Source organism: Phodopus roborovskii, unplaced genomic scaffold (assembly GCF_943737965.1).
Source record: "Phodopus roborovskii unplaced genomic scaffold, PHOROB, whole genome shotgun sequence".
Taxonomy (NCBI): domain Eukaryota; kingdom Metazoa; phylum Chordata; class Mammalia; order Rodentia; family Cricetidae; genus Phodopus; species Phodopus roborovskii.
Window position 1 is genome coordinate 2062071 of NW_026126639.1, and position 12932 is coordinate 2075002.

The 12932-nt window shown below is 42.4% G+C and overlaps 1 protein-coding gene across 16 annotated transcripts in view; it reads right to left on the reverse strand.

Annotated features, from left to right (window-relative positions):
- Positions 1-245: 245 nt before the first annotated feature.
- C2cd5 (C2 calcium dependent domain containing 5) overlaps positions 246-12932 on the reverse strand; it is an 81941-nt gene continuing 69254 nt past the window's right edge. For 11 of the 16 annotated variants that reach the window (XM_051173396.1, XM_051173403.1, XM_051173401.1 and 8 more), the window contains 5 exons: positions 9383-9433; positions 8411-8512; positions 6944-7134; positions 4256-4402; positions 246-1435 (listed from right to left, as the gene is read on the reverse strand). In XM_051173396.1, the coding sequence (XP_051029353.1) occupies positions 1307-1435; positions 4256-4402; positions 6944-7134; positions 8411-8512; positions 9383-9433 (620 nt within the window). In that variant the 3' untranslated portion in view covers positions 246-1306. The remainder of the gene's footprint in view (positions 1436-4255; positions 4403-6943; positions 7135-8410; positions 8513-9382; positions 9434-12932) is intronic. The other 5 variants (XM_051173400.1, XM_051173410.1, XM_051173411.1 and 2 more) reach the window with 1 other exon arrangement.

Genomic DNA, 12932 nt, shown 5'->3' on the forward strand with positions numbered 1-12932 from the left:
ACACACACACACACACACACACACACACACACACACACCACAAACACACACACACCACAAACACACACACACCACAAACACACACACACCACAAACACACAACACACACAGACAATGAAGATGAGGATACACCATACAGTAGGTACTCACAGATACTCACTGACTTCAGAAATGAGTGGGTGGAGATTAAATGATGGTAATGACTCATAAATATGTATCACATCAAAAGGGCAAAGAATTAGGACTACTGTTTATAAATTTTTTATTTAAAAAATAAAATTATAAACAAAATACAGAAAAATATTGACACCTGTGTAACAATAAGATGACTTTTTTCATCTTTAGGATAATTTGTTGTTCTGAGAGAATAAAATCCTAAGTTTAATAAGTAAATTTTCTTGGTCTAAGAAGGAATTTGATATTTTATTAGCAGTGGGTACTTGGCATATGTAAGACTTAATACATACATTCCATACTTTACAGCATATTCAAGTCTCATCTCCAAGTTCTATACCAAACAATGTACCTCACCAACGTCCCTAAGATTAGTAAGAATGCAATATAGTATTATTAGAAAATAATCTCGCTCTTCCTAGGTCACCTGTATTTCCACTACTTGAATACATTTCACAATGGTCTCTCCCCAGTTGAAGCCAAGACTCTTCTAGACTTAAATAGAAAACAGCAGCCAGTCGTGAGGCAACCCTCCTTCCCTGATGTGACAGCCAGCTGTGAGGAGTCTTCTCCCCATTCCTTGATGTGGATCCCTCCCTACAAAGCTCCTCAGAGCAGGTGGTCAACACTGCAGATGTACACCATGGAATCTCCCTTTGAAAAGACGGCTGAAACACATTACCTGTCTGACTAACAAATTCTTCATTTCAAGCAAAAGATATGAGAACCCCACATGACAACTTTCTGAAAATACATAGTAGTTTCCTCCATTTTTCAAATCAATCATAGACTCATTAGCAATCTGGATTCCCTCTTACTTTCTAAGTTATAGAAGCTACTTATCCTAGCTTCTTGATAATCTTCCCATCTCATCTTTAATTATAATTTTATTAAAATCAACATAAATTACAAATAACTTCCATAACTGAAGTTTCTAGATTCCATGGGGCCTGTCTATGTAAACAGGGCAAAATGAAATGTCTACAAAGTCTTAGATCTCAAAGAGGTCCACACAAACCAAACCGACTCATACCCATTGCTCCTACTTATCCCAGGCTGAGGTTTTTGGTTTGTGAAGACGATGAAAAATAATGGAGACAGGTGAATTTCATTCAGTTGAGCTCCTCTGTCTTCAGGTTGTAACTTCTCCAGTACAAGTTGGCTGGCAGTTGACAGCCGGCTGCTGAGTTGACATGACCTCTAAGTCAGATTCGCGAACAAAAACCACCGCATCACCACTGACATTTATGAGACACTGCGCCTGTAAAAACAGCAGACAGATACCCAGGTGTGTGCAGCCACAGTGGTCATATGCCTACTGTGCAAGGGCTCTGGTAGAAAACCAAAGCCAGCACAGGCCAATCAACCACTAGACAAAACAATCCAGCAGAAGATGAAGAAAGAATAAGTTCACAAGAAAAGAAATCCAGAAAGCGTGGGCACGATGGACAAACTATTCAAGCCTGCTATAAATCAGGATTTATAAAATAACAGTAAAGACAATGTCACACATACTGAGGAGATGGTGAAAGCTGGGTTACTAGGTACTAACAAATGCACAGGGCAAACACACACAGGGACTGGACAAGCAACCACTCCGTCAGTCCCTCACAGGGCAGAAAAAGTGTGCACTCTGCAATCACCATTATCACCATTCCAGACTTTTCCTTGTATTTTCCTCTAGAGAAAAATCTTGATGGAACTTTTTACTGTAACATGTTTATAAGAGGAAAGTATTAAAAATAATGTAAATAGTGAAAATACAGACCAGTTATGCCAGACATACCAACATAAGTGAAAATTACATAAAACTTTCAATATAGCTAAGTGTCTAAATATGATAAATTAGTGAAAGTAATTAGAATGTGTGAAATAGTCTCAATGGAGGCAAATTCTGCCACTGTATGAAAACTACAAAAGTGAGGGGCCTTCCCTAGCTCGCTTGCTAGCCCCTTATGTCCAGGTTAGTTCCTACAGCACTGGAAACGTCAGAGACCTAGTCAACAGATACTATTACCTCCTCCCTTCAGCCGGAACAGCTGAGGATTCTGAGTGACCTACACTATGGAGTGTTGAGTGGCTGAAGGCACAATGAACACAATCTTTTGGCCCAGAACTGAGAAAGTCACCAAGAAAAATAAGGCGAAAAAAGCTACAAAACCATGTGCATGGCAGCACTGTCAAAAGTGTGCCGAAACGGAGTGAAATGTGTGCTTGCTGTGTGCAGCTAAGGCTCTCTCTGGGACAGAAGTATCCTCAGGGACAGAAGTGACATTAAAATACAGAAGAAGAGAAAGGCACTAATGACTTTAGCTGTATATAGTAAAGAAACATTGGTTTCAACACAGAACAGGGAGAAACCTTTCTACAAGTTATTTTTAATGTTTTGAAACAGGTTCTCACTACGTAACCCTGGTGTGGTGGTTTGGAAGATAATGGCCCCCCAAAGGGAGGGGCAACATTAGGAGGTGTGACCTTGCTGGATTAAGTGTGGTCTTATTGGAGGCAGGCTTTGAGGTCTCATATATGCTCAAGCCACGTCCTGTGAGTCCAGACCACTTCCTGTTGCCTGTGTCAAGATGTAGGACACTCAGCTACTTCACGGCACCATGTTGCATCATGATGATAATGGACTAAACCTCTGGAAACACAAGTCACCGCAATTAAATGTTCTTTCTTTATAAAATCTGTCATGGTCATAGTGTTTCTTCACAGCAACAGAAACCCTGAGACACCTGGGTAGTTTGGAGCTGTGGGGACCAGGCTGGCCTCAAAGACAGCTCTGCCTGCTTCATCTGCCTCCATTTATTTTTTAATGGAATTTTTGAAGTTTGAATCAGGTACAACTCCTCCAAAACATGTATTAAAAATTCATATTATAAAAAAGACTACATATATGTACATGAAGATATAAAAAGCAACAAGGTGAGGATGGTTCCCTCAGTGGGAAGAACATATAGGCCCACAAAGGCTTCCAGAGTGTGGGGTCGGGGTGGGGCCGCAGGCACTCTAAGCTGCTGCATGTGTAGAGACCAGAGGCCAACGGGGGTGTCTGCCTCAACTGTCCAGCTGACTACCAGGTCCCTTCGGGGTGTGTGACAAGAGTCACACTTCAACCTGCTTCACCAAACATCAGAAAACGGTCTTCTCGTTTCAGAATAAGACTATTCTTTAACTCTATTAATGTAGTAGAACAAACTAGTGAAAATTTTTAGGTTAAGAGAAGAGCAGAAAGGACTGAGAATCAGTAAATCGGGCCTGAAATGGGGCTAACACTGTGCCCAAGCTGACTCTCTTCTCACACTGCTGACACATTTATGTCATGGCAGAGGCTCACTGTGAAGTCCATGCCCACATAGACACACACCTACCCTTCTCACCCCTGCGGAATGTACACCAGGTCTCCTGAACGCAGTATCTGCCTGCATATCTGCCGTGCTCAGGGCACAAGTACGTCTATCCATTTATCATGCATGCCACACAAAAATATGATTTCTGATGTGTGCCAAGTGCAGTAGGATGGAGCATGCTGCCTTTAAGACACTTTGTTTCTTATATAATTATTTAATTTTAGAAGAAACCTTAAAACTTTTGAGCTATTTAGTTAAATTAATAAAAGAATGATATTCTAAGGTTTAGTCTAGTGAGACCTTTTCTTAGTCTATACCCCATTTACAAAGTGACATTTAGAGTCTGTCCCCATTGTATGATCTTCACCATCAAGGCAGGTAAAACTAGATACCCCAGTACACAGGGTGAGGGGGCCTCAGATCTGAGAGGAGGTACAGCCACATCCAAATTCCAAAAGAGCACCGGAACAGAAACTTGGTGCAATTCCTTGGCGGGCAGTAACTTGGTGCAGAAGTTTCAGCAATGATTAATTAAGGGTGACAGCTCGTCATGTGACATGTGGGACAGAGCCTGAGTGATGATGACTTCGTGATCAATAAAGACATTCAAGTACACTTTAAGCATCTAGAATCAAAATTCTAAAGAGCAATTCTTCTAGAAGGAACAGATGTGGACAGGCCAGAGGGGCATTCTCAGATGTCCTGACATCATAGATGTTTAGTCATCTCACCTGGTTCTTACTTGGATTCTCCATGAAGACGCACTGCTTCATAATGTAGGAAACAACAGCATTCCCGCCCAGAGCAGCGACGTGAGCTCTCACCATGGCAAACACTTCAGCAATGAAAGTATGGAGGAAACCGCTGACTCCTCCTTCCTGCAGACAACATATGACACCACGCAACCCATACAGGGTCAGAACACACGTAAGCATCAAAAGCACACAGTACACATTCCAAACTGCCTTAATGTAAATGACAATCATTACATTTTCCTCATCACAAGGGGATTTTTTTTTGTGTGTGTTAATAAACACACTTTTAATAAAGGCACATCTGATTAAAGATTTTAAAGTACTTTCGTTAAAGCTCAGATAAATTGTAATTTGCCCATGACCAGCTATTATTATATACATTGTATGCTTTATGAACATACTTGCTGGGGAACAATCCTAGGCTTTGTGCTGCCTGGCAAGTACTCTGCTCTCCTCATCTAACCCTATTATCAGCACCAGCACCATCACTTTACAGACACTCAGACTCCCAAACTTCTGGCCTCTGCCTGGCTGAGTCTACACCTGTGCACTCCGATGCAGCTCACAGGCAGTTCCTCTACACCTGTTTCCTACATCCTGTGCTAATACACAATGCAGCAGGACAAGAATGGCATTCCACACACATTGCTAGGGAAAGCAAAGAGTAGTATGGTCAACCTTTTCTTTAAAGCCAAACAAAACAGGAATTAAGAGACAGTCAATAGCTTAAACGCCTTTCAACTTATGTTTCCCATCAACTCCACTGGAGAAGAGGTTAAGGACAATCAAGGAAATTTCTGAATTAAACTGGAGTTAAGGAACAGCAGTGTCTACTATTAGGAATTATATTATTTTCTTAAGTTCATCTTTTTTTAAAAAAAAGTTTAGATGTGTAGGCGCTTTACCTGCATGTATGCCTATGAACCAGGAATATGACTGGCATCCAGAGAGGACAGAAAGGGGCACTGGATACCCTGGAACTGGGGTTACAGATGGTAGTGAGCCCCCATATAGGCACTAGAAACTGAACCTGGGTCCTCTAGTAGAACAGCCAGTGTTCTATCCCTGAGCCATCTCTGTAGCCCTGAGCACACCTTTTTAAAAGCTAAGGAGATCACCCAGATTGTAAGCGTGTGAAGAGATCTCCTTTTAAAATTCTGAAATGAAATCAGCTATTTCAGCCTCCACTCAGGTCTTTACCAGTTGCCTCTGCTTGTGAAGTCAGGACATTATGTAGCAGAATATGTGCGTAACTGTAAGGAGGGTCTCACCAGGTACATGAGGGATGCTGTACTCAGGTGAATGGTGCAGGCATGATGCAGGTCTCTACTGCAGTGATGCTGACCAGGTAATGACACTTGAGGGATGCTGTGCTCGGGTTAACGGTGCAGGTCTCCGCTGCAGTGAGACTGACCACGCAGGGATGCTATACTGCAGCGGGGAAAGCTTCCACAACAGCAAAGACTAAGGAAATGAAAACATGTGGACTAGTGTGGCCAGCAGCTTGTGCGAAAGCTGCTATCTAGGAGGCTGAGACAACAGGATCCTGAGTGCCAAGGGTTCAAGACAACCTGGGCAATACAACTTACAGGCTCAAAGCTGTATAACCATATACTACTAGGAGCAACGAGAAAAAAAAAAAAAATTGAAACAAATCTATTTTGTCAAACTTAAGTGGACTTGAATTCTCTATTAAGAGGTTCTGAGACTACACATGGTTTCTTCTCCACATAAACATAATTAGAGTATAATTAGGATAACCTGTCAGACATTATTCATTCACTTGCACAAAGACACACTGTCCTTGCTCTATGCCAGGCAGGCCCCATGCTGGGAGGAGTGTGGCCTATGGCATCCAGACAGCTGTTCCAAGAGCACAGGCACACAGCACTTCCCGCCACACAGGGAAAGCTCAGCTCTTTCCACAGCATAAACTGCCGTGACAGCCACAGATGATGGGGTTTAGCACCTCAATAACTTAAAGGGTTCCTAATTCATAATACTAATTTGTTCAGTAGCCCGGACTCATATATAAGATACAATATAATTTCATTTTCTATTAGGTTAAATTTCTGTGTTACAAATGACACAACAGAGTAACCCTGACTTTGAATTGTGATCATATCACAGAACATTTTATGAGCGCTATATAACAGTTCCCCATGTGTACTGAGAATGGGGAGAAACAGCATTCATATACACTGTCAAGACAGAGAACCGGCAGGCTCTCTCCTTTTCAGAGGGAAGGAAGCATGAAGGTAAAGTAAATTTCCTCTGCAATAAAGTTCCTCTGTACACACGTCTACTACAAGACCCACCATTCCTAAATGTGGCTCCTTAAAAACTGCCACTTAAACATATCTAAGGAAAATACCTATAGAAAACTTAGAATGTCCTGTCAGGGCAGTTTTAAATCTTGAATCAAATATAAGAGGAAGTTATTTACAATAAGGGTCTAGAACTTCTGCAAACAACTGAGCTTCAAGCAGATACAACTCTTATAAAATGGGTTACTGTACGAAATGTAAGTCTTATACAAAAATCCGTCTGGATAGCTGACAAATAAGTAAAATATAAGTGTCTGTGTTATTTAGAAGAAAACATAACATAAAGCTTGGTTTTATTACTTTCAAGAGAAAACAATTGAAAGTTTTGTTACTTTACCTCCCGCAGAGAAGTAGTTTCTCTAATAAAAAACATGTTAATGATGCCGAGATACTTTGTTATCTTTGCTCCAGGGATGAAAGAAAGAGGTGTCATCTTAACAACCCCAACTGTGGAACCTGCACAAGGTGGAGCAGAGCGGTTCCGGAAATTTCCATCACCCATGGGACTTGCTTTCTCAACCGTCACAGCTAAAATTGGAGAAATAATGGAAACATTAAGAACAGAAACTGGAAACTGGATAATCCCCTCAGGTTTCCAAATAAGTGGTGACAACATTCAGCAGTCTGTGAGACTAAGCCATGTCATGAAAGAAAAGAAATTATCATGCACCACATGCAATTTAGAGAGAGAGAGAGAGAGAGAGAGAGAGAGAGAGAGAGAGAGGAAGAAAGTGAGAGAGAGAAGAACATGAGGAGATGCTGGAATGGAATTCTTTGGGAAGGAAAATGGCATTCCTGCAAAGGAAAATGTTGATGCAGTGTAGCTAGACACACAATGATCGTTACACAGTGGAGAAAGGAAAGCGCCAGAGGTAAGGCAGCTGCTGTAGAAACAAAATTATCCAAGGAGAGTGTGAAAGTTGTTACATCCCCAGCGCATTTCCCACCTGTTTCCACTACTCCATCACTGGTGGCTTGTAGGCAGCCTATGTAACACTAGGTGTGATACATTTGTACAATTCTTTCCCAGACTTTTTTGATTAAACAGCCATGTAGCTTTAAGCTTTAACAAGCAATCTTGGCTGTCTAAAAGACTTCTGGGAAATAACAGGTAAAATAGTTACCACCACTTATGCAGTAAGTGCAATTAGCCAGTCCTCTTAGTAGTCACCACTTTCTAAAACTGCAACAAACACACGTCCCTGTGGTTTTCTAACCTCACACAGCCACAGGGTCACCGTCATGCCCGTTTCCACAGGAGGAAACCAAGGTCGCCTAGTTGTTAACTTAGCACCTCTAGGGCTAAAAATATGATTCTCACTGATCTATTTCTTCTATCGTCCTCTTTAAAATGTAGTTCTTTCCCTTTAAATGTAAATTCACTCAAGTACTGTTTTCTCAAAATCTGCTGAAAGCCAGGATGTAAAACTGTCTCTCTCAAGTGTAGCAGTAAGACAAGCTGTCTGCTTTGTGGACACACTTGATCCTTGCAGGGCCTGTCACTCACACAGGGTCGTGGAGGAAAGCTGGCCACACTCTCCCGGACAGCAATGGAATATGCATCCACATACTTGCAGAAAGTTTCACAAATAGTAAAACTTAAAAGACAGTTATACAGCTACAAGTAACCACTGAGAGGCTCCGTAATAACTTCTCACAAATGACCACTCGTCTGCAGCTTTCACACTCAAATACATGACTGATTGGCAATGTTGTTGCTAGGCAGTAAGGTCTAGCCTTCACCACTGGGAAATCAGGGATATGCTTCTCAGGTCATCAGAACGTGGTAGAAACATCCGCCTACTTGTCTTAATTGATCCGCGCCTTATGGTCTGAGCTTTCAGTTTAATGAGCTCTATCCAGCTGCTGCATCTGTCTGCAAAGGAACTGTAATCAACTGACGTTGCTGAAAACACAGACAGAAAACAAAAGAAAACACAAAGAAAAAATATGGATGACGTGTCTTACTCGCCATAATCCTCCTCGATGGTGTAACTTAACTTCGCTGTGGCTTAGGGAAAGAGTGACCCTGTCAGGTCAGACAGCAGAGGGAGCGGAGCTTAGACATCCAAGTGTCCAAACCCAGGGAGGCTGGCGATGGGCTGTGTGCATGACTGTGTGGTCTCAGGGGGACAAGCGCAGTCCACCTGACGCATGAGCAGAGGACAGACTGCTTAGTTGTCCCACTCTCCTCCTTGTAAGAGGTCAGTTGCTTCTATTTGACTTTGATTTATAATCCAATTTATAATCAACCCATTATGGACAATCCCCTTCCCCACTTTAGCAAAATTCAAACCTAAAAAAGAATTGAGTGCTGAAAATACTTTCAGGGGAAAACAAAACAAACAACAACAAAAGCCCGCCACCTCATTAGCTGACCTGCTCCTTACTGAAACATCTTCTTCCCACCATCAGTAGCACAGCTAGGAAACCGGCAAGAAAACCAAAGGGATGTTGCTGCCAATGTTCTATCTCCAGGTCTGATTTCTGGCTGCAGGGCCTCTGGCAGGATTGGGGGTAGGGAACAGCTAGCATCCCTTCTACGAACAGTAACGTTTACACTGCTACCATTTATAAAAGCTTACAGAGCTAAAACTTTAGAAACTAGAAAAACTATTAAAAAACTAAAAAATAATAACGACAAAGTAAATAACCAATGAATTTTTGAAACATTCTAAATCCAATGAAGCTATATCTGGGGTCTGTCCACTGTCCAGCGCACTCCTATGCCTGTGATTTGCGTGGTGGGTGACTGTGCTTAGTTAGGAGAACTCACCTCTCTGTGCAGCTGGTGTACCTGAGTTAGAACTCGCACTCTCCGGGTGTTCTAGTAAGACAATACGAACAGCATTAGCTTGAATGCCAAGCTCAGCCAGCACTCCTTCCCTGCTGATACTCAATGTCTTCTGTGAGCCCAAACAACAGAATAAGTAAATCCTCACGGCTTCATTACAAAGGCAAAAACCAAACACAAGTATTCGGATTTAAAATGCAGTTCCTTTATGTGAGAAGTAGCCCCATTAATAAACACCATGCTAAGACGGTTGCTTGCTGTGACAGAGGGAGTTTCTGGAGAAAATACAAACAGTAGCATGCTAGTAGAATGATGGCACAAGGTAAGAAGATTGGACAGAAGAAAGGGTCAGCATGCTGGGGAGGGCTCAGAAGAGGGAAACTGAAGGCAATGATGCTTTAGGGGAGGGTGAGAGCCAGTACCATGAAAATCCACACACCACGTAACCAACCACTCATGCCCCACACATCAACCCCAGCCATGGCCCTCCTCACCTCCAACCTCCCATCTGACTTTGTCCACAACCCCTCTGGTGCTAGTGAGACTTTGTGGTACTAAAGGGGGACTGACAGACCTCCAGAGATGGCTAGGAATCCCACAATCTCCCAAACAGAATCACACCCTTCCTAGCAGCCTGGGGGTAGCATCCAGACAGGTACTTGTGTACATGTAAGATACTGTGCAAATGTAAAAGGACTATATATAAAATGTATACATATATAAATATATTTAAAGTCAATATATTTTTGCTATTCATGCTATCTCTGTACTAGAATATTTACATTTTTGTTTCAAGGAATTATAAAGCTGAAAAAATAGCTCATTAAGAATTATTTGGGACATCAATTTTTTTGACGTTATCAACTAAGTAAATACATTTTCTATCTCTAATGTATTGATCTTTTGGTAATATTTCAAATTAGCAAAATTTAACTACTCAAAATATGATTTGTACAGAATGTTCTCCTAAATGGAGTAGCCCTCTCATCTGGTAAATACTGAAGAGCATGTAGAAGCTGGCAGTCCTTTGAATGTGGAGTTGATTGACAAATGGGACCGCTGGTGCAGGCCACAGATGACTGAGAAGGTACCATGCTGCAGACATGTCTGAACATCAACCATCACGTCCACAGGCTGCACACCTAACTGGTACAGTCCTCCTGATTCAGGACACTGAGGAACTCAGCAAGTCCAGAAGGATGGGGTTACAGATAGAGGCAGGAAGGCCCCAACATGTACCCAGAGGCTTAACGGTCTCTGGAGACCACAGAACGGGAAGGGCTCCCGGTGTATATGGAGAACAACCAGGCTGCCCCAGGCTTAGAGGCTTCCAGGGTTCTCTGAGGGTCACAACTGGGCAGGATAGACTCCGTGAGTATACTTTACAGAAAGCACAGTTGAGCTGGGTGTGGTGACAAACACCTTCCTACCAACTTGAGGGGTAGAGGGAGGAGTTCAAGGCTGCCTAAAAAACCAAAAGTTAGAGTACTATAGCTTCATGGCAGACTGCCTGCCTAGCATGTGCAGGCTCTGGAACTTGATCTCTACCAACTGACAAAAGAAAGAGAGAGAGAGAGAGAGAGAGAGAGAGAGAGAGAGAGAGAGAGAGAGAGAGAGAGAATGTAGTTCAGGTTAGGCATTCTATGAATTTTTTTTCCAGGAGCAAGAAGGAATAACTAAAATCATTTCAGAACCTATTAAAATGAATAAATTCTCTTCTGTAATTCAGTATTGCTATATATGATCTAATGGCAACACTGAACTGTGCCAAGTGGAGAGGACATGGTATAAAGCAATATGAAAATGGTTCTTGTATAAAATGCAATACTGAGCCAAGCATTTGGGTGCAACTTGTAAACCAGGATTTTTGGAAGAGGGGTGAGCAGATCAGTTTGAAGTCATCCTCAGCTATGCAGTGAGTACAATCAGTCTGGGCTACATGAAATCCTATCTCAAAAAAATATAAATAAAAATTATATGTTTTCTACAGAGAATAAGCTAATAAGAAGAGTACAAGCTTTTGGGAAGGGAAATAAAAGAAATCTTTATTTTAGACTACATGGTTTTATAGTGTATACATTTCTCTCTGAAATTAATAGTCTTCCCCTAAACACTTACAACGGGGGTCTTTATTCCTTAACTTCAATAGTTTTGAATCACAGACATTTTTCAATGTTCATGGAGCTTTTTTAGCACACTTGGAAGAAAACAGTAATCACTAACATACTTGCTGTGATCTTAACTCTTCTGTTGCACAAATGCTCAAGGCCAGCGGGTTTGGGGACAAATGCACTTGGGCACCTCAGTCCAATTTGCACATCTTAGACACTTGGCCCCTTCTAAATACAGTCTGGCTTCCCAGGTAACAGATTCCCAAACAAGAAGGCACTACAACTGTGTGTAGTCCGGCTCAGCGACACACTAGTACTCTAGTTAACAATCAGCACGCAATCTCCAGGCCATTTCTAGATGAAGGACAGCAGACTCTATTCCTTCTCGTTGAGCATCATTCAGATGAGCTGGGGAGCTAGCACTAAATTCTACACGGAGGAGTGAGAGAAGCAGTTCTCATGTGACAGCCCAAGTCCATCTGCAAAGAGCTGCTATCCAACACACGGCGGCACTCCATGCTTTCACACTTTCTCCCCACCTCACCCCCCCCGTGTGTGTGTGTGTGTGTGTGTGTGTGTGTGTGTGTGTGTGTGTGTGTGTGCATCGTGCACATGCCCATGTGAACAGTTAAGGGACAGCCTGCAGAGGGCATGCTTCCTCCTTCAATCATGAGAACTGGGGGGTGGTAAGCACCCTGCTTCCGATTCTTTAAAAGAGTCATCAACACTGGGCATGGTGCTGCATGCCTATTATCCCAGGAGTCTGGGTCAGGACTACTGGGGATTTACAGCCTGTCTGAGCCATATAAAAAGTACCAGATCAGCCAGGCCTACACAGCACAGCGAGATCGTGTTAGCAAATAAATCTAACCAGGCAAAGCAAACAAGGTTACAGATTATTACTCTTAGCTTATTCTAACAGCATTTAGCAAGCCCTATGTCCACAAATTTGGAGACTAAAACAAACACAGGGTAAAGAATGGGCTAGCTAGCAGAAATAAATATATTAATGACCAAACTAACAGCAGAAATGGCAAAGATTCTTCTGTCCTTTCCTATGCTTCTAAAGTTCTTCTCAGCAGTCTGTCATAGCCAGTGACAAAAGCTTCTGTCAACTGTGTTCCTCCGAAGTGCATGCTGACATTCTTGTTACCATGAGAACAGCGTCACAGCTGGCTATGCCAGACGGCTCCATCCTCCAGTGAAATTGGTACCACTGAAAAGGGTCAGTTTTGTCTTTCCTCCATACTCCAATGCAGCGAGAAAATCCTTCTAAGTTGCCAGAACCCGATGTAGGCCTTCTCAGCCTCCAGAGCCCACAGTCAGTAAGTGTCTAGTCTTTCTAAATCACCTTGTGTTCCGGGAGCAACACACACTGGACTGATGTGGGATAATAGACTGTACACTGTAAAGATTTGTCA